We start from the raw sequence: 22639 nt of genomic DNA, 5'->3' as shown, positions 1-22639 counted from the left end.
ATGTAGGCCTACCAGAGTGGCCTATCCTCAAAAACAACGGAGAAAAATGCATCCCATAACATTTTAACATGGAAATAGCGGTTAAGCCTACAGTAACAGCCAATGTGTGGTGTTCAAAGAAGGCCTACATTCCATGAGACTTTTGCAAAAAACCTGTTTCTCCACTTGTTCTTCAGACAAGGTGGTGATTGAAAATGTTGTGCTTTGTTGATGCAATAAACCACTTTACAAAATAAAATGCATTATTACTCCCATACCATTATTACAAAGAATCAGACAAATTATGCTACCCTCTGCCTATTGGCTATTTAGTTTTATTCAAGACCCTCTCAAATTAGAACACTGCTCCTTTAACGGAAAAAAAATGAATGCTGCAGTCTGATGGGAGCTGCCAGTGCAGTTTAGAGGGAACACTGCCTACCGTATGTATATCTCAAACTCTTTGAAAGGTAAGTAACTCCAATACAAATTGCAACATTCTTTAGTCTATGCAAGTCAGGTTGACTGGTCCTCTTGAATTAATGCAGTACCACACACACACACACACACACACACACACACACACACACACACACACACACACACACACACACACACACACACACACACACACACACACACACACACACACACACACACACACACACACACTGCATGGTGGACTGGAGCTGAGTAAGTGGACATCATTCATTACCTTGGCACTGGAATCCTTGCTTTCCAAATCCCCTGTGAAAAGAGAGGAGAGTGAGGAATGAAATATAGCAAATAGCATGGAAACAGACATACACAAACACGTTAGTAATATCAAGCAGAAACAGCAGTTCTCAAAGACTCCGAGTCAAAAAAGCAAGTAGCCTAAAACTGTTTAAGGTGTTTCCCAAGGATCATTACACATTACTTAGGATTTTAGCGGCCATAGGTCGTAACTGTAAAATGTTGTTCACTCACTCAAGGTGACATATCTCTGTAGCTATCAATACATAGTCAAGCAAACACACCACCTTGAAAAGAGGAAGGTTGGTCAACATGGGTGGGTCTTCAACCACCCGAATAGTTACCACTTGTTACTTGTGTTTCGGTTTAAGAGACTATATAGCTCGTTGGCAGTAAGTTATTTCAAAATATGTATCAAAAACATGAGGACTAGGAGAAATACAACTTTTACAACTTGTAACAAACATCAAGGTAGGCGCGCTGTCACAATCCCAATGCACACGGCGAATCTAGCCCACCGTAGGCAGAACGGATTCATTTACTTTGGACTTGCATTGAGGCACATTACAGTCAAATGTTGGCTTTAAGGACGTCCAGCTTTGGCGTGGTAGACCAACCATTCCAGTAAGGAAAGTATACGTAACGGTGCAGCACAGTTCGCTATGTAGGGAAAGTGACAACCGAATAGCTGGTCGAGAAGACAGCGGAGTTCTCAAACGTTCAACAGGCAGAGGCCGTCTGGAGAGGGGAAAGGCGCTTACCAGATAAAGTCGGTGCAGTGGCTACAAAAAGTCGGCTGCTTGAAGAATCTCGCAGTGAATTTGTGGTCCTTCACTTCATGGACGTTCTTCTGCCTCAACGCTCCTTTACGAGCGAACCCTTTCGCGAAGTCCCCGGTCCCCTCGTTGAATTGCGTAACATCAGCCATAGTCACACACACACACACAAAAAAAAGAGCAACGTTATTCCTCTCTATCTAATGTGTATATATACCTATTCAATCAAATGTTGCCACTGAGCAGGAGAGGCGACCACGCTGTACTATCTATGAGCTTTCCCAAGCTGTCGCTACAACTACTTTTACTGACGGCTCCACAATGAGCGCTTTGCTTCCGTCTTTCACTTGAGCTGACGTCACCGATGAATCGCCTGGAGGGAGGGCTGTTGGAATTTGGAAGATTGGAGCGTCATCCAGTGGCGTAAAAAATACTGGCACGTGTTTGGGTTCAACCTAGTTATTTGAAGAGAAACGACATCTCAGTCATATCGTAGTCAGTGCTTGACTTGGCTCAAATGTGTTTCTTCTGGAGTTCCTGCACCTAAATGAAAACAGAGCCGGCACCCAAAATGAGTAGCTATTTCGCCTAATTCAAATCACTGATCATAGTCATCGCATTTTTTTAAGCCATTATCAATGTGTTATGTGTGGTTTATTCATTTGTTCTGAAGTCTTTAGGGACGGTTCAACATTTACTGTGGGGGGAGGATCATATTTTCACTTGACCCTTCCCTAATGTTTACGATCACAAATAACAATACTGCCCTACAAAGGCAACACAGTTGTTTTTACTGCAAAATCTGACTTCGAAGTCTTTTTCTGTTTAGACAGACAGCATTTTCTGATACACCATGATATATTCTGATCAACTGGCTTAGTTTCCTGATAGAAGAACAAATACCACATTAATCAGATAATACCTGTCTACTACAACAAATCAAATGTAAAAAAAAAAAACAAATTCGTGGTTACTGTGTTTTGCCTATGTAGGGCAGTGTAGCGACACCTGTGTTTATAAACGTGGATATTGACTTTGCACTTCAGCGTTCTTTTGTGGCACAGTCAACGACTGAGGGTTCGCCGACCACCACAGACGAGCCCACTCTCTCTTCCTACTTCATTAGGCTTACACTATGATCAGAGTCAACTGAAGACAATGATCAGCTAGCGGGAAATCAGATTATCAACATTTTGATGTCATATTTAGAATTATATAAAATATATGTAACGGATTTCCCACCAACAGGTTTCTGTGTATCTGTGCACCACATAACCATAATAAAGAAAGTGTACAGACCTCAGGCGCTTCAATATCATGGTTTGCGTTTTCAACACCACAATAGATAGACCATGTCAATCCCAGAAAACTGAAAATATATCCCTCCCTATCTTGTAGGTTTACCCAGTATAGAAGGCTTGGCTTGACAATCTCTGAATGTCATTAAACCTTTTTGTGTTTCCGTTCATCAAATTGCCACTGTACAGTTTGGATTGATTGATTGTTTTGTCAATTAAAAACGTATTTCCACTGCGGTCAAAAGTTTTAAAACACCTACTAATTTAAGGGTTTTTCTTTATTTTTACTATTTTCTACATTGCAGAATAATAGTGAAAACATCAAAGCTATGAAATTAAACATGGAATAATGTAACCAAAAAAGTGTTAAACTAATCAAATGTATATTTATTTATATCAAATAGCCACCCTTTGCCTTGATTACAGCTTCGCACACTCTTGGCATTCTCTCAACCAGCTTCACCGGGAATGCTTTCCCAACAGCCTTGAGGGAGTTCCCACATATGCTGAGCACTTGTTGACTGTTTTTCCCTCATTCTGCAGTCTGACTCATTCCAAACCATCTCAATTTCATTGAGGTCTGGGGATTATGGAGGCCAGGACATCTGATGCAGCACTCCATCACTCTCCTCCATGGTAAAATAGCCGTTACACAGCCTGGAGGTGTCCTGGGTCATTGTCCTGTTGAAAAACAAATGATAGTCCCACTAAGCGCAAACCAGATGGGATGGCGTATCGCTGCAGAATGCTGTGGTAGCCATGCTGGTTAAGTGAACCTTGAATTCTGAACCTTGAATGTGAACCTTGAATTGTTTTATGGTGGGAAATACACATGCGGAGATCATCCGTTCTCCCACACCACGTCTCTCACAAAGACATGGCGTTTGGAACCAAAAATCTCCAATTTGGACTCCAGACCAAAGGACACATTTCCACTGGTCTAATGTCCATTGTTCATATTTCTTGGCCCAAGCAAGTCTCTTCTTCTTATTGGGGACCTTTATTAGTGGTTTCTTTGCAGCAATTTGACCACGAAGGCCTGATTCACAGTCTCCTCTGAACAGTTGATGTTGAGATGTGTCTTACTTGAACTCTGTGAAGCATTTATTTGGGCTGCAATTTCTGAGGCTGGTAACTAATGAACTTATCCTGTGCAACAGATATAACTCTGGGTCTTCCTTTCCTGTGGCGGTCCTCATGAGAGCCAGTTTCATCATAGCGCTTGGTGGTTTTTGTGACTGCACTTGAAGAAACTTTCGAAGTTCTTAACATTTTCCCTATTGACTGACGTTCATGTCTTAAAGTAATGATGGACTGTCGTTTCGCTTTGCTTATTTGAGCTGTTCTTGCCATAATATGGACTTGGTCTTTTACCAAATAGGGCTATCTTCTGTATACCCCCCCCCCCTACCTTGCCACAACACAACTGATTGGCTCAAATGCATTAAGAAGGAAATAAATTCCACAAATGAACTTTTAACAAGGCATACCTGTTAATTGAAATGCCTTCCAGGTGACTACCTCATGAAGCAGGTTGAGAGAATGCCAAGAGTGTGCAAAGCTGTCATCAAGGCAAAGGATGGCTACTTTACAGAATCTCAAATATAAAATATATATAACACTTTTGTGGTTACTACATGATGCCATTTGTGTTATATCATAGTTTTGATGTCTTCACTATTATTCTACAATGTAGAAAATAGTAAAAATAAAGAAAACCCCTTGAAATAGTAGGCCTTCTAAAACTGTTGAATGGTAGTGTAGGTACACAAATAGATACATACATAGATACACACAAAAAATGTTCTACTGTTTTCACATTATCCTGTTTTTTACATTCTTTTAAAACGTGGTTATGGTTGGTATGGCTTTGAGTTGCTGTGGTAGTCTGTTCCACTCAACAATGCCGGTATATTAAAATGCGTTCTTATCCGATAGACTCTTTTTATATTTAAAACAGTGAATATTAGAGTCTTTGCCTCTCGTATTAGGCTGGAAAACATCACTAACAAATGAAAAATATTTGGATAGGTACCCAGGGGCTGAGTCTGTGATAATGCTGTGTACTAGAACAAATGTAATTTAATCGTACTCTTTTTTTTTTCAGATAGCCTGGCTAGCTGCTTAAAATGCTCGACATCCAGATGAGTATGAGTGGGGAGTACAATTCTCACAAGGTTGTTTTGTCTGGTCTGTAGTTTATTTATTTTTTTATGTTTGGTGCTGCTGGTGAACCATGATGCAGGCATAATCAAAGTGACACTAGTCTTTAGGGTGTCTATAGCTAGGTTTCCATCCAATTGGCAACATATTTTCATGCTATTATGCTCAAAACTGCATAAAAACAATATGTACATTTTCCTATCAGAGTTGTTTCCATCAAATTGACTTGTTGCGGATACACATCTGTGCATTTAAATAGGTAGTGCACATAAAAAAATAAATTTTCGGTTAAATGACCATGTACCGAATAATTACCATGTAGCATCGCATTTTAAACTCTAGGCCTACTGATGGATGTCACAAAGACATGTTGCGTAAGGTATAGCGAATGTGCCCATTCTGGTATTGGCACGTGGCTCTATGCAATAGCTCGCAGATATAGCCTACTACATGATGAGATTATTGTGGACCAAATTGCGAGATTATTTTGATTTGTCAAATGGCAGGCAAGCATCGATCATCATGTCACCAGAAGAAGACCCTCGATATTTATTGAAAGGAGCATCAAGCTCATCACCCTGTGAAGTTCATTAGAATGCATTTCATTTGTAGGCCTAATAAACTGCATGCTTTCCTGAATCCTAGTGGGAGGACCACACAACATATCACATGACTCCCAAGTTTACCTCAATATGATAGTTATTTTACCAATATAAAAGCATTTCCAACGCCATTTCTCGAATAACGAATTTTAATGATGCAAAAAGAACCCACCTTGTCTAGCGTATTTTGTTCGGTCAACATTTCGAACGTTTTCCAATGAATGTGCTGTTACCATTTTTAAAAAAATCCATCATGTACTTGACTCGCATTAACAGGTTGGCTGGATACCTGGTTAATGTCAAGCCATTTTGAGAACGCAGGAAATTTTGGTCGTACGCAAGATTTTGGTCGTACGCAAGATTTTGGTCGTACGTGAGTATGCCTGCGGAAGACTTTTGATGTAGCCTAATCAGATTGAAACATTGTGAGTGGTTGTGTTTATGCCACGTATAACAGGTAATACATATTAAAAGTTTAAATGAGAAATATTTAGGTTGTATTGAAAGGGTTAGATTCTATGTGCGTGAGGAATAGCCGCTCTGATTGGAAAGGAATGCGTGTTAAACTTTCGTGAATAACTGGGCCTGCTGGGAGCATATTATTATAGGACGATTTTGGAGAATGATGATCTGCAACAGACTCACTATCAGAAAAAATAAATAAAAATACAGCCAGACTGGCCTGCTAGTGTTCCTCTTTAGACCAGTATAAACTATCGAGAGTAGATCCACTTGGAATGAAATGTTCAAATCACAGGGATTTTGCGTCTTTATTCTAATTACATGTTCACTGCAGCCTATATTATAATCACTTTAAAACTATGAAGACATTATTGAATGCATTGTAGGCTACTTTTATTGTCCCGAAACAAGATCAATAAGGGAGTCACGCCCGGATCTGTTTCACCTGACTTTGTGATTGTCTCCACGCACCTCCTGGTGTCACCCGTGTTCCCCATTAGTCCCTGGGTATTTATTCCGGTTGTTCCCTGTTTATCTGTGGCTCGTTCAAGTCAACCAGTGTGTTTTTCCGTGCGCCTGCTGTTTCCTTGTCGCGCTTTTGCTAGTCCCCCCGGTTTTGACCCTTGCCTGCCCTGACCATACTGCCTGCCCTGACCATACTGCCTGCCCTGACCATACTGCCTGCCCTGACCATACTGCCTGCCCTGACCATACTGCCTGCCCTGACCATACTGCCTGCCCTGACCATACTGCCTGCCCTGACCATACTGCCTGCCCTGACCATACTGTCTGCCCTGACCATACTGTCTGCCCTGACCATACTGCCTGCCCTGACCATACTGCCTGCCCTGACCATACTGCCTGCCCTGACCATACTGCCTGCCCTGACCATACTGCCTGCCCTGACCTTACTGCCTGCCCTGACCTTACTGCCTGCCTTGACCTTACTGCCTGCCTTGACCTTACTGCCTGCCCTGACCTTACTGCCTGCCCTGACCTTGTACATTACATTTACATTTAAGTCATTTAGCAGACGCTCTTATCCAGAGCGACTTACAAATTGTACCTCCTGGACTCTGACCTTGTACCTCCTGGACTCTGACCTTGTTTATGCTCTCTTGCCTGCCCCTTGAATAATAAATAGCAGAGACTTGAACCATCTGCGTCCCGTGGCGTCGCCATGTGTCCTTATAAAGACGTTTTGACCCATCTGCCTAACGTGGGGTCGCCATGTGCCCTGATAAAGACGTTTTGAGCTGCCTGTCTTTACTGTACTTTCATGCTGCAGTGATTCCTCTCCGCTGCCTATCAGCTATTCCTATTGCTTTTCAATTTGCACTATAAATCGATGCAGCTTTGAATGCTTTTATGTGTGGTATGATCGGTATTGCAGATCTGGACAAACGATCCACCTACCACTGTTGCCACTATGACTGGTGGCTATAGGCCACAGCATCATCTCAATTTGTGGTTGAGCAACCACTAGACTGGTAGACTATGTTGACCTGTGGTATACTAAAAGTTAGCACGTGGGAAAGCGTAGTGCATACAAGAAGTACCAAAACACCCTTATATATATATTAGGGAGGGTGCATGCAAGCAGATGAGGAAATATGGCTAGGATGGAAGAAATTGCATAGTAAAACCTGCAGAAGAGCAAATGGGGGGGGGGGTGGACTACCCTGTGCCCAATTACCCCACCCAGTACATGCCCTACTACAGTTGTCTGTGACCTCAGTGCTTTTCTCTGCCAATTCCTAAAAAAAAATTGTTTTTTTAATTTGACCTTTATTTAACCAGGCAAGTCAGTTAAGAACATATTCTTATTTTCAATGACTGCCTGGGAACAGTGGGTTAACTGCCTGTTCAGGGGCAGAACGACAGCTTTGTACCTTGTCAGCTCGGGGATTTGAACTCGCAACCTTCCGGTTACTAGTCCAACGCTCTAACCACTAGGCTGCCGCCCCGAGCTGCCGCCCCTAAGAAGTATCTATGTCCCACTGTTGTCCTCGTATTTATGATTAGGTTAACCAATAGTTAGCCTTGTAGCAGCCGTAAGGACAGGACTTCAGCAGAAGGCAAGACGGGTGTTAGTGCTCAAAGTGTAGATGTAAATAGTTGTCTTGGTGATTCGATGGTGCCATTGTAATGCTAAATATCAAGCCAATACATTAGTAGTAGATTAACAGTATGCACATTGAGCAATAGCCAAAATAAATACCATCTGACTCAGGCGTAACCTGTCCTATCTGAACGACACAGGCAGGGCAAGACTGCACAACCTCCCCCTTTCGAAATCAAATTCGAATGACAGTAAAAAAAAAAAAAGAGTTTAGCATTCGTATTGCATGAATGAAACCTGCATGTCATACAGCTGTTACATTTTATGATTCGGAGTCATTGTCGTGTGGGTGTACGTGTCTGTGTAGTGTACTGGGTGGAAGTTATCCTTCAACTCGAGAGTAAACATGCATGTGCTTTGAACTTTGGGTTCAATCGATTGGAAGCCTAATTCCGACGATCTCAGTGGCTCAGACTTTCAGGGCTTTTGAACGGACCATCTACATTTTTCACCGTCCACCGCCCGACAGAACGGACACAGTCTCTCTCTCAACCCTCCCCCGGAAGATGAACCCAACCTTGTCTTTGCTGCTGCTCTGTCAGCTTGCCTTGCGAACATCAGTGACATCCAAGAAAGGTACAGTGAAAGGGATTTAATTGGAATGAATAGATATTACAGAATAGATATTACAGTGTTGGTTCACCAGATTCAGTGACCTATGCTTTAGCCGTATTTCATCTGTGTTTTTCACCTCAGTGTGCGGCCGTCCGCCTGTGACTGACGGCATCGATGCATTGGGTCTGAAGCGCGTGTATGAGATTGGAGAAGAGGTGACCCTGGCGTGCGAGCGTGGATACACACCTGGGACCGGCAAGACTGCCAGGATCACCTGCTCTGCCTCGGGAGAGTGGACCAAACTGGACCTTGTGTGTTCTCGTAAGCTCCACCCCGTTCGCAAAACATCCATTACACAATGTAAAGAATAAATCCACCTATGTTCACAAAAAATCAGGTAGATTGTTGGGTTTTCCACAAATCCTGGTTGGAGGATTCCAGATTTCGAGCTTATTAAGTCACTGATTCAAGGAATCTTCCAACTGGAAAACCTGGGAATTTTGGGAGTGTTTCTGAGAATTTTGGAACCCTACAGTCACCTATACAGTACCATGGAGAATCCATACTTTAGCAAGGGGCTAGGGATATAGGACCCCCCAAATTTTTTTTTTTTACATGAAATGCATAAATTATATCCACATGAAGCTAATCAATTTTTTGACACAGCAAAGATGTGCCCTCTCCCCAAGCCTATGCAAAAGCCAGGGATGATTGACGTGCCATTCAAGAGTGTACTCAACTACACATGTGATGACGGGTGAGGGGAAATACAGTGCGGTTTAGTTCTGACTACATTTTGCTGACTCGATGCATCTCAGACCAATAAGAATGTGTGTTCTTCAGGTACGTCATGATCGGAGCCAATGAGAGCGTGTGTTTACACGATGGTACCCTCAGTGCACCACCACCAATGTGTAAAGGTATACTATACCTCCAGAACGTAACCTTGCTTTTCTCCACTGTTTGTCTGAATATGTCAATATAGTCTTGATTATTTAAACTATTTCTTCCCTGCAGCTGTGAGTTGTGCTCTGCCTCAAGCACCGAAGCATGGTAAAATTGTCTATGACAATAAGAAGTTCACCGGCAATGAAATCCAGTACGGACAGAGTTGGACGTATGAGTGTTTGCCGCCAAGAGCTCCCATTGGCCACGAGAGAGGATCGTGTCTGGCCAGTGGAAACGTGACTGAGCCACCGGTATGCAAGGGTAGGTGCAGACAGTGGCAGCACATGCCAAATGGTTTGTCTGTTCCATCATGAACAAATGTCATTGGTTGAGAAGTTTTTGAGTGACATCTGGTGGAACCGCTGATAAAATGATCTAATGGGGGCCCATTATTACATGGGTCTAGCCTTTTTGGAGCCCTATAGGAGATTTGGTTGCCCCTCCCAAATGTTTTATGGTTAATTCCCTGCAATTCTCCCGTTTATCCCTGGGGTGGAGATCATTTTTTAAAAGCTATTTTCCTGCATTTGAACACATTTTGCCATTACTTATGCCATGTTCATAATATCTGAGTGAGAGTGACTAACAAAATCAATAGGGGCCCTTTGGAGGTCAGGGCCCCTGGGCACGTGCCCTGCGTGCCTGGTTGGTATTCAGACAGATAGCTGGCTAGACTAATTTACCAATCTTTGTTAGCTGACATGGTTAATTGAGTGATGCACAACCAAATTTCGAACTTGCACTTTGTGTATTCTATTATCCTAACCCTCAACAGTAAGTTGAGATTCCAAAAAATAAATACTAATAAAATAAAATGGGGGGGGGGGGGCACTAGCGGCATGGGAACCGCTGATGCCTGGAACCGGCCCTGACGATGATCCTGGTTACAATGGATATTGTTAACTGTTCATCCACTCCAAGCGACGATAATTGCTTAATTTGCATAATCCTGTCTTCCTCTGTTTATGCCTTAAAAATTATCTCTGTCATTTAGATTAATCCTGACAATATTGCATTGCTAATACACTTTCACTAGCCCATGACCTTTCTGACCTGTTGCAGAGGTGAGTTGCTCCATCCCACCGACGATAGACCACGGCATCATCACCTTTGCTGTGATGAGGGAGGCCGGCTACAAGGAGAAGGTCAAGTACCAGTGCCAGGAACACTACGTTCTGGACGGCTCTGAGGAAATACAGTGTCAGAATACAGGCAACTGGTCCACTTTGCCCGTTTGTAGAGGTGAGTCCGTGTAGGGTGAAGTTGCCCTTAGACGCTGATCTTCTGTCAGTTTTGCATTTCCCCCGCTAATGGTTAAGATTATGATTGCAGGAGGGGAAGCTGACCCTAGAGCTGTCCATAGAGGAGGCTGGTGGGAGGAGCTCATTGTCATGGCTGGAATGGCTTAAATGGAACGGTATCAAACACATGGAAGCCACGTTCGACGAGGTTCTGTCTATTCCATTCCAGCCATTGCAATGAGCATGACCTCCTGTAGCTCCTCCCACCAGCCTCCTCTGCTGTGCATTGGGGAAAGTTCACCCCTGAGCCATTGAGTCATAGACCAGGTTGCACTGTTGTTACTCTTGTGGGAATGTCACTTGTGTGTGTCTGTATATCGAACCAGCTTGTTGACTTGCATGTGATTCGATGTGTATCGGCAACCATTTATTTCATCTTTGGTGACTGCAATGATTGCGTAATGAGAGCATACTGTCATTTGTGCCTTTTGAGCAAAGCACTGCATTCCCAAAACTTCTCCGGGGTCGCTGCTGTGTGGCTGACCATGTGTTGCTCCCAACCTATTGTATACGTGGTGTTTCAGGTTGGGTACTGATACAGAGGAAAATGAAAAATGTCTATGATCTATTACATTTAATTCTATTCAATGCTAAACGGAGAGTCATGTTGCTTTGCTTGTCCTCGCTTTACCGCAGCCCCCTGTAAAGTTAACATCAACAGAGGTCGCATCTTCTACAACGCCAAGAAGATCTGGATTGGTGATCTGAAACCCAATAGAGTCCTTCATGGGGAGCCTGTTGTGTTCTACTGTCTGAACAAGGAGTTGAAGTGTGGCATTCCAGTAGCAAGTCAGTGCATCGACGGCACACTCAATACCCCAGAATGCTTTAAAGGTGAGGCCCTTCGTACCAAAATAACATGGCCACGTTCATTATGGCATGCAAGTTTTAAAACATTTTACTACATAAATCGAAAATGGGTGTTTCTTACTGGACACGCGTCGGTAGTCTCTCCGTGTTTCAGTCCATTTTATTCCGTTTGATGACAAATGAACACAACCCAGTAAAATGTGTTGTGGTCGCTGCCATCACATTTTCAAAGCTTCCCAAAGCTGTTTAGTTGAGCCCTTAATATTCTCACAACTAAAATGACAAACGTGTTTTGTGTCTTGTCTTTCTCTTAGAACCAGGCAAGATGGAGTACACCCTCAAGCCCAAATCACTTCCATCTGAGATTGCGATGTGTCAAGCCGACCTAACAAAATAAACGCCATATAAAGAGGATAAATATGGCAAATAAATTACAAATAAATATGACTTTGAAAAATCTGTTTTAACAGTCTATTTGACTTTGTGTCCAAATAATCCAGCCTTGCTTTTGCTAATAACCTGTTGATTATATCCATAACTTCAATGAGCCTGAATTTGATTGCCTGTAAAGTACATGTTACCTGAAAACGACACTAGATGTCAGTATAGGATTACAGTATTTGTAATCTCTGCTCATATACACAAAGGGCACTGCAGTTTTGAGAGAAAAACAAGTTACTTTTTAACCAAGAGTAAACATACCTTTTTGTTTTGACTTGAACTCCATATCGGATTGAACTCTTGCAATTTTGCAACAAGAACAACAAACAGAAGCTGTATGAGATTACAAATGCATTCCATTCTGTTCACAGATAAAAATCACACACATAAATATTCATTGTAGTAGGTCTGCGTGTGTAGATCTGCGTCATCTAGCCACATCAATGTTATACTGCTAGAATAGCTTCAGTCAACTTTATTGTACCACCTAAATGGATCTGGCAGAGTTACAGAAAACTGGTGATGTGTACTAGGAATGGGGGTGGGGCAACGGTAAGGTTCACAAAGGTCTGGTGCTTTACGGTAAATTACGTAAATAGTCAAAGAGCCAGCGGTTGCCTCATTCGGTGTTGTCATCGACCCTTATCCAATTACCTCGAACATAAAAAGTTGGGAGCTCCAATGACATTCCACATGTATTAATTTTTTTACCCTTGAAACCAGAGAGGAGAGACTCTCTCCACACAACAGATGATGGCACCAAGTCTGTCTTTGCCGCTGCTCTGTCTGCTTGCCTTGTATACACCAGTGACAACCAAGAAAGGTACAGTATCTATTATTACCGTCTCGACACTGAACAAAAATAGAAATGCAACAATTTAAACTGAGTTACAGTTCATATAAGGAAATCAGTCAATTGAAATGCATTCATTAGGTCCTAATCTATGGATGTCACATGACATTTCACAGATGTGCTGGTCACAGACACCTTTAAAAAAAAATAGTATGGGCGTGGATCAGAAAACCAGTCAGTATCTTGTGTGACCACCATTTGCCTCATGCAGTGCGACGCCATCTCCTTCGAATACAGTTGCTTAGGCTGTTGATTGTGGAATGTCGTCCCACGCCTCTTCAATGGCTTTGTGAAGTTGCTGGATATTGGCAGCGCCATTTCCTTCTCATAGAGTTGATCAGGCTGTTGATTGTGGAGTGTTGTCCCACGCCTCTTCAATGGCTTTGTGAAGTTGCTGGATATTGGCAGCGCCATTTCCTTCTCATAGAGTTGATCAGGCTGTTGATTGTGGAGTGTTGTCCCATGCCTCTTCAATGGCTTTGTGATGTTGCTGGCGGGAACTGGAACATGTTGTCGTACACGTCGATCCAGAGCATTCCAAACATGCTCAATGGATGACATGTCTGGTGAGTATGCAGGTCATGAAAGAACTGGGGCATTTTTAGCTTCTAGGAATTTTGTACAGATCTTTGCAACATGGGGCTGTGCGTGATCATGCTGAAACATGAGGTGTTGACGGCAGATGAATGGCACGATAATGGGCCTCAGGATCTCGCCACGTTATCTCTTTGTATTCAAATTGTCATCGATAAAATGCAATTGTGTTCATTGTCCATGGCTTGTGCTTGTGCTTGCCCATACCATAACCCCACCACCACCATGGGCCACTCTGACAGCGTTGACATCAGCGAACCGCACAACGCCCGTTACAGTTGAAACCAGGATTCAATTTTGAAGTGCACACTTCTCCAGCATGCCAGTGGCCATCGAAGGTGAGCCTTTGCGCACTGAAGTCAGTTACGATGCCGAACTGCAGTCAGGTCAAGGCCCTGGTAAGGACGACGAGCATGCAGATGAGCTTCCCTGAGACCGTTTCTGACAGTTTGTGCGGAAATTATTTGGTTGTGCAAGACCACAATTTAATCAGCTGTCCGGGTGGCTGGTCTCAGACGATCCCGCTGGTTGTGGCGGTCCTGGGCTTACATGGTTACACGTGGTCTGCGGTTGTGAGGCCGGTTGGATGTACTGCCAAATTCTCTAAAAAAAAAGGCATTGGAAGCAGCTTATGGTAGCGAAATGAACATTCAATTGCACACTCCCTCAACTTGAGACATCTGTGACATTATGTTGTGTGACAAAACTGCAGATTTCAGAGTGGCCTTTTATTGTCCCCAGCGTAAGGTGCACCTGTGTAATGATAACTTCTTGATATGCCACACCTGTCAGGTGGATGGATTATCTTGGCAAAGGACAAATGCTCAACAACGGGGATGTAAACAAATGAGTGCAATACATTTCAGAGAAAAACGATTTTTGTGCAAATGAAAGACTCATGAAACATAGGAGCAACACTTTACATGTTGCGTTTGTATTTTTGTTCATTTTATGTTCCAGTGTTTTGACCTCTTGATTTCAGAAGCCTTTTGTGTTTCTGCGCTGTATGCTGTATACCTACCTTTTTATGCTCAACAAACTATCACTAGACGTTACGTAAAAAGGCAACAGAATGTCTGGGGAGTTGCACGGGCACTTCTTTGGTTAATCTATATGTTTTTTTCTGTGTCCGTGTGTGTGTGTGTGTTTGTGTGTATATGTGTGTTTGTGTGTTTTATTGACCCGTCTCTTTGCTTGTCTGCCCCCTCAGAATGTGGCCGCCCGCCCCTGGGTGACGGTATGGAACTGGAGGGGCTCCAGAGGGTGTACTCCCCCGGAGACAAGGTGGTTCTGTCGTGTAAACGAGGGTACACACCCACCTCAGGCTCTCGCACAATCAGCTGCACTGCTAGCGGAGACTGGACCAAGTCTAGACTCACGTGCTCAAGTAGGACGCTTTTATCAAGTTTGACCTGAAACAGTATTACTGTTCAAGTATCATAATTTGATACTCAAAAAATAATAATCAGTGTATCAGTTGATACTCACTATATTGCAAGTATTATCAATTCATGCTCAGTATATTGCAAGTATTATCAATTGATGCTCACTATATTGCAAGTATTATCAATTCATGCTCAGTATATTGCAAGTATTATCAATTGATGCTCAGTATATTGCAAGTATTATCAATTGATACTCAGTATATTGCAAGTATTATCAATTGATACTCAGTATATTGCAAGTATTATCAATTGATGCTCAGTATATTGCAAGTATTATCAATTGATGCTCAGTATATTGCAAGTATTATCAATTGATACTCAGTATATTGCAAGTATTATCAATTGATGCTCAGTATATTGCAAGTATTATCAATTGATACTCAGTATATTGCAAGTATTATCAATTGATACTCAGTATATTGCAAGTATTATCAATTGATACTCAGTATATTGCAAGTATTATCAATTGATGCTCAGTATATTGCAAGTATTATCAATTGATACTCAGTATATTGCAAGTATTATCAATTGATACTCAGTACATTGCAAGTATTATCAGTTGAGATGCAATATGTTACAATGAGGATCAGTTGATGCTCGTATTGATGGAACTGTTGAGCAATGCTGACTGACTCTCTTTTTATTTTTGAACTTCTGATGCAGCAAAGAGTTGCTCTCTCCCAGAAGCGCTGGGCCATGGAGACATGGAGTTTGTGGACATTGTCTATCAGAGTGTCATCAACTACACCTGCCACGAGGGGTATGGGGAATAGCATTTACAAATGACATTCTAGTGTTTCGTTGACGACTGGCCACCTCTCATTGCTGTCAAAGTCGATAACATGTTATTGTATCAAACACATGTGAAGTAGCATAGCCTAGTGGGGCGGCAGCGTAGCCTAGTGGTTAGAGCGTTGGACTAGTAACCGGAAGGTTGTGAGCTCAAACCCCCGAGCTGACGAGGTACAAATCTGTCGTTCTGCCCCTGAACAGGCAGTTAACCCACTGTTCCCAGGCCGTCATTGAAAATAAGAATGTGTTCTTAACTGACTTGCCTGGTTAAATAAAGGTTTAAAAAAGTAGGTCAAAGTTGAAATCACTGAATACCCATACACCTAATATAGTGTGTACTTTACATTATTTTATTTTTTTAGTACATAACTTGACAGATTACGGTAATGTTGTCTACAGGTATACCCTGCAAGGAGCCAGTACCATTGAGTGCTTGTACGACGGACAATGGAGTGATCCCCCACCGACGTGCACACGTAAGTGTCTGCCTTATACTGAAATACATAGCTGCTCTAGCACTGAGCACTAACGATTCAACATGATCTCACATTGATAAATGCATACAAACTCACATTGATACGTGCAAGCCTATAAGCACAATGTAAACGTGGCCATATTGCTGTAATTGTGAAGAGCATTCTACGAAGTGTAAAACTGAGATTTGAATAATGGCTTTACTGTAGACTATGCTACTCATATGTTACATTGTATGTCTCTGATTTAAAAAAAAAATATATATATAGAGAGAGAGAGAGAATATCATGTATTTCAATCAAATGTGAGTGATTTAATGAGCATGTGAATGAAATCTCTCCCCTCTGTTAGCGGTGACGTGTGGGCTTCCTCCAATACCTAAATATGGGAAAATGGTCTACGACAGCAAGTTCACAGGCAAAACGATTGTGTTTGGTTTTGGGGGGACCTATGAGTGTTTCCCTCCACTTGTCCTCATAGGCAATGAGAGGGGATCGTGCAGCACTGACGGAAACTGGACTGAGCCACCAGAATGTAAATGTAGGTACAGTGTTATCAGTCAAAGGCTCTAAATATATAAATATATAATATATATATATAATATTTTATATATATATAAATATATAATATAAAAAAATATATATATATAATATATATATATATAATATATATATATATATTATATATATATTATATATATATTATATTTATATATATATATATATATTATATTTGTATATATATATATTTATATTTATATATATATATATTTATATTTATATATATATATATATATTTGTATATATATATATTTGTATATATATATATTTGTATATATATATTATATATTATATTTTATATATATATTATATATATATATTATATTTTATATATATATTATATATATATTATATTTTATATATATATATATATTATACATTATATTTTATATATATATATATATTATATATTTTATATATATATATATATATATATATTGGTACTCAGGCCTACAAAGAGGCCAGTTGCCCATCCCTGGGTTAGGGCGTTGGGCCAGTAACCAAATGGTCGCTGGTTTGAATACCCAAGCAAACAAGGTGAAAATCTGTCGATGTGCCCTTGAGCAAGGCACTTAACCCTAACTTGCTCCAGGAGCGCTGTATGTGACAATAAAACATCTATATGTTTATTTCTGAGCACTTCATGTCACCTCTGAAATTCGTAACTTTCGTTCGTGAACTTTTGTAAGCTGAAGGGGATGGTTATTCGGTTATTCGTGTAACCGTTTGTTTGTTTTAGTTTTGGCCAGATATGTCTGTGATACCTCTGGGGAAATGAAATGAAATACAAATTGCACCTTTTCGTGTGGTAATAAATGACAAGTGACTTGCTTTGTGGACGAAGTTAAAGTGGTATTCTGAACACACACTAACCCTGATTGACCTCTGTTTGTTTCCAGTGGTGACCTGTTCAGCTCCAACAGGCATCAACAACGGCTACATGACCAATACTGACAAGAAGGAGTACGGCTTCAAGGAGACTGTCAAATATGGATGTAATGTAGACTATGTCCTGGATGGGCCTGTGGAGATTGAATGTCTTAAAACAGGGGATTGGTCAAAGGAGCCAGTTTGCAAGGGTAGGACCACTGATTTTGTGGCAATTTTGTATTTTGTTTAACCAAACTTATTTGGTAACCTGTCAAATCGGTGTTGTCAAATCGGTGTTTTTGGATAGCTGAATGTTGCCGTTTTTTGAAATTCTAAATAGTAATATCCATCTAGCTCCCTGAGCCAATACTATAATTATTGATCGTAATTTCACTCTTTGTTCCACAGCTTCCTGCAAAGTAGGTATTAAAAGAGGACGCATCCTTTACAATGGAAATAAATTTTGGATAGAGGATTTCGAGCCCAATAGAATCTTGCATGCGGACGTCGTCTTGGTCTATTGTATGAACGAGGAGAAGAAGTGTGGCTATGCAGTGTCAACCCAATGCATCAATGGAAAACTCAAGATCCCAGAATGCTTTGAAGGTGAGACTAGAGCGCAAGCATTTTTTTCTTGTTGGTTATTTTCTATATAAAACAACATTAACCATCAATTCTTCATGATGTCTGTGTGTGTTTCCCTTTCTAGAACCAAGTGTGATTGGATATCAATTCAAATCTGGTTCCCTGCCATCTGAGATAGCCCAGTGCTGAAACGCTGTGCATGACAAAGCAAATTGAGACCAAGAACATTGATTGCCTGTGAATTAAATGTCATGTGTATTTCTATGTAATGCTATCCATTTGTTCTTCGGAATAATTTTTCTGTAGAGAACTAATTTTACGATGAATAAAATATGCTGTTTGCTTGTATCTTTGTAGATGACTTGACCCAACATCTTACTCAATACTTGAAAAACAACAGCATAAACTCAATTTCCAAATGATGTCACATGATGTCAGTGTTGTGCAGCTGTGAGATACTCTGTCAGGTCAAGTGCTCAGGAAAAACTCAAACATGCACGCACGCACGCACGCACACACACTCAACTCAAACCCATTGCTACACCACACTAAATACACGCCAAACGCATTGCTACACCACACACACACACTAAATACACACCAAACTCATTACTACACCACACTAAATACACACCAAACGCATTGCTACACCACAATAAATACACACCAAACTCATTGCTACACCACACACACACTGTCAACAGACAACACAAGTCAGCTCCCAAAATATACATTTCTACTACAAAACTGAACTCTACCTTCCTATCCAGTGATTCATATTAAAACCATACAGTCGACTGCAAGCCGGCCACAGTGCAACCCTGTCCCGTTTACCCAAACCGCTTTGCATGTCAATTCTAACGTAGATTAGCAGAGAACCCCCCCCCCCCCTGCTGCTCTTGCCCCGCAATGCGGTTAGTTTGATCCTCTGTCCTTGGCCATCAGCCGGTGGTCAGAACTATTTCCCCCCCTCGCGGGGGCGGCCGGTTGATTGTATTGAGTCATGAGAACTGACTCTCCTTCCCCACTGGGGCAGCGAGGCAGGACATGAAAGAACTGCAGAGGCCGACTGTAGGTGGAGTCACAAGGGTTTCCATTGGTTACTGAGTGGAGGGAGACCGAGAGGAGGGGTGGGGGGTGGGGGTGGGGGGTTGGTGTTGTAAGAATTTGTCTCTGTTTACGTATCACACCATAGCAAGGAAAAATAGATGGAAAATGCATTTCTTCATTGCCTCAGGGCGAGCCAGGACCGCACTTGAACAGTTTCCAGGACACTTCCAAACACGACCGCATGTTCACCAACCAACTATAGCCCGACACTATCGATTTCACACAAATGTATTGAACTTATTTCACATAATATTCATCCGGACCACACGTTGGCAAAGTTGTGGAGAAGTTCTTCAGATATTGACTTTAAATGAGGCCTGGTACGAGCGCTCCTCCATGACATGAACGCAACGCACTGACGTCCGTTACTAAACCCTTTTCTCCGTCTTTCTGAAGATCAAACAAGTCTCTGTGTTTCATGTTTCCTCTTGATGCATTATTTATTGTTGTGAAGAGATGCACTTTATTAGTTGCTATCCGATTTCACATGCAGGCTGTTTGGAGCCTCTTTGAAATGTGTTTTCTGACTCCAAACGATTATTGTCTTTCTCTCTCTCTCTCCCGTCTTTCGCGTTCTCTCTCGGTCTGTCTCTCTCTCTCTCTCTAGCTCTCTTTTCACTTGTTTGCTCTCTCGCTTTCTATCCCCCTTTTCTCTCTTGTCCCCTCTCTCAGTAGCCCTCCGTGGCAAAAATCCATCCAAGTGAGATGAGTTGTCCTAAGGGGACTAGACGTTGTTTCGTGGTTGAAGACATGAACACGCAGTATCCAGTATGCTTTCTATCGTTAGCATCATTAGCGGTAATGCTAGGCGGTAATGGGAGGAAAAATTCCGATCATTTGCTTGGAGTTATTTGAGTTGATGGAGAAGCAATAATTGATGTTTTAGAATGTGTTTTATGTGAGAGTTGATATGAATTGTTTGTTTCATACAGTACATGGCCACTAGCCTAGATTGTGAGCTACACCTGCATGGGAAGCAAAAACACCCAGTATTGGGTTGGGCTGAAGAGCAAGATACAGGAGACATGAACAGGCTCCTGCAGTTGGAATTTCTAGCAAAATGATTTCTAACAGAAGATACTGTATAAGTGAAGGAAAGAAGTTAGGTTGAAATGATCAGAGAAATAGAATCTCATTCCATTCTAATCTGTATTCTGAGGTGTGGGGATGTATTACCTCAGGAGGCCTCCCGTCCTCCACCCCTGGTCTATGCCATAGAGCATGCTGGGACTTGGAGTCCAGTACACTTCAAAGGCCACTAGTCTAAGCAGTCCTAATTGATGGCCAGAACCTCATCTGTTCTCTCCCAGACACTCATTAAAGCTCCCTTCTTTGTCTATGGCTCATTTAGGGTGACAGATGCATCTACTGGCTTTGGTTAATCCCACACAATGGTGATGGGAGGAAATATGAGGAACATGTGGGTATGGCGTTCTGAAAGATAAATAATTCTGACCGTTTTTTCCCCCAAGGTGAATACTGGGATTTTGCGTTGGCAAGTTCCCAGAGTGAATTTTTCCCAATTCCACCCACGAAAGATTTGCGACCGCATACAACGGACATATTGCAACATCATAAGGGAAAACCTTAATTGATGGCATTCTGAAAAAAAACGCCTGAAAAATGCCTGACCTCATGTCTGCATAACCACCAAGTTGCCTCAAGTTGCCCACTCACGCCAGCTAGTGGCCAAGCTGAGGCAGTGCCATCGGGGTGGGATAGAGTCGATGGACAGTGTGAGGATCTTGCTTCAAAACCAAACAGTCCTTTTCCCGAGTCAGATGGTTGGCCTCGTTTAGGTAATATTAGGTACGAACGATTATTCTAATCCAAATGAGGGCTTTGTTTTCTTGAACATCCCGCTGTTGTGAGGGGAGGATCAGAGGACCAGTCAGCAATGCCTGGGCTGATGCACGAGCCGTAGCCTAGTCAATGGTTCATATTGAGGCTACCTTCTTCCCACCAGCAGTAGACAGCAATGCAGGTGGTGTGGTGGCGACATACAATTCAGTGTAACCAAACACTGCAAAGGCAGCCGACTCCACCTTGGTGGGTTGGAACTGCTTCGATGAGCGAACCAGCATGATTCTGGAATCAAAGGAATATTCCATAGGGGAGAGAGAAAGAGAGAGATTTGGGCAGATCTGGGCAGTTGGCTTGGTGAGACTTATGCCAACTTTAACGGGCTTTTTTCTCTCCCTGCTGTGGTTTCCTTCTCTTATGTCAGGACTCGGGAAGACGCTTCAGTCAATGGTGGATAAGTCTTCATGCCCTGAGTTGGTATTAGCCCTTCTTTTATTCATTCCCGCTCGCTCTCTTTCTCCACCCACACCTCCACCACACCCCGGTCTCTCCTGGCAGGACTAATCCCACCTCCTAATCAGGGTGAAGACGTGAGGCTTTGCCATTCTCTGTCTCGGTCAGGGGAAATGGCCGATCTTGACCACAAAAACTCACTCTAGCTATGTGGTAGATGCCCATGTACTGTATGTGCCACTGGTTTAATGTTTTGAGTGTGCACCCCAAATGGTTCCCTATTCCCTAATAGTGTACTTCTTTTGAACAGGGCCCATAGGGAATAGGGTGCCATTTGGGGCACCTCCAAGGTGATTTATTTTGACCAGTCACAACTAAGAAATCTAGTCTGAGAGTATTACTGGGAAACCAGTAGATGTCATGACGTGTGTCACACTTTAACGTGACTCCACTTTGTGTCTCCACACAGCTTTGATCTCTGGGGTGTCTTCCTCAAGCCTTCTTTAGATAACAAAGTTACAATACATTGAAACACACAGTCAAGTCTTTCATGTCAGTCTTGTGAAAGCGGAATAAATAAATGAATCCACTTCAATCGAGGCTTCGTTGAGAGGATGCAGCTGGGGATGGAGGGATGGAGGGGTAGATGGCACCAGGCCCTGGCATTGTTTGCCCTACCGCTGCCTATAACCGGACTGGTGCCTGGCCGGCGTCCTCCGTAGACCAAGCAAGGTCACGTCGTCACCCACATGAAAGAGACAGGGGTTTAGTCACCCTTTGAAAAGCAATGACGCTGGTTACTATCCATCCACTGCTAATGCTGGTCTAACACACGCACGCACGCACACACACACACACACACACATACAAAGTATCACAGATAGCCATCGCGTCTCTTCTCGGAAGCC

The 22639-nt window shown here is 42.3% G+C and overlaps 3 protein-coding genes across 4 annotated transcripts in view; 2 read left to right on the top strand and 1 right to left on the bottom strand.

The window, feature by feature from the left end:
* Positions 1-1864, bottom strand: part of LOC124015685 (protein kinase C alpha type-like) — a 221383-nt gene extending 219519 nt beyond the window's left edge. The window contains exons 1-2 of the mRNA XM_046331087.1: positions 1476-1864; positions 695-726 (exon numbers count right to left, since the gene is read on the bottom strand). Coding sequence (XP_046187043.1) covers positions 695-726; positions 1476-1642 — 199 coding nt within the window. The 5' untranslated portion in view covers positions 1643-1864. The remainder of the gene's footprint in view (positions 1-694; positions 727-1475) is intronic.
* Positions 1865-8415: 6551 nt separating this feature from the next.
* On the top strand, positions 8416-12212 carry LOC124015151 (beta-2-glycoprotein 1-like). The gene is made up of 8 exons (XM_046330140.1): positions 8416-8713; positions 8834-9013; positions 9359-9449; positions 9536-9612; positions 9710-9901; positions 10703-10882; positions 11578-11775; positions 12066-12212. The coding sequence occupies exons 1-8, from the start codon at positions 8488-8490 to the stop codon at positions 12146-12148; spliced, it is 1227 nt and encodes a 408-aa protein (XP_046186096.1). The 5' UTR covers positions 8416-8487; the 3' UTR covers positions 12149-12212.
* Positions 12213-12699: 487 nt separating this feature from the next.
* On the top strand, positions 12700-18713 carry LOC124015979 (beta-2-glycoprotein 1-like). 2 transcript variants are annotated; one of them, XM_046331491.1, is made up of 8 exons: positions 12700-13015; positions 14850-15026; positions 15748-15844; positions 16276-16352; positions 16702-16890; positions 17810-17989; positions 18189-18386; positions 18490-18713. In XM_046331491.1, the coding sequence occupies exons 1-8, from the start codon at positions 12943-12945 to the stop codon at positions 18552-18554; spliced, it is 1056 nt and encodes a 351-aa protein (XP_046187447.1). In that variant the 5' UTR covers positions 12700-12942; the 3' UTR covers positions 18555-18713. The 2 variants fall into 2 exon arrangements, with proteins under 2 accessions (XP_046187447.1, XP_046187446.1); XM_046331490.1 differs by lacking the exon at positions 12700-13015 and adding an exon at positions 13351-13611.
* The last annotated feature ends 3926 nt before the right edge of the window (positions 18714-22639 follow it).

This window comes from Oncorhynchus gorbuscha, linkage group LG26 (genome assembly GCF_021184085.1).
Source record: "Oncorhynchus gorbuscha isolate QuinsamMale2020 ecotype Even-year linkage group LG26, OgorEven_v1.0, whole genome shotgun sequence".
In the NCBI taxonomy this organism is placed as follows: Eukaryota; Metazoa; Chordata; class Actinopteri; order Salmoniformes; family Salmonidae; genus Oncorhynchus; species Oncorhynchus gorbuscha.
Note: the sequence above shows the minus strand (reverse complement) of the source record. Positions and strands in the feature narration are given on the sequence as shown.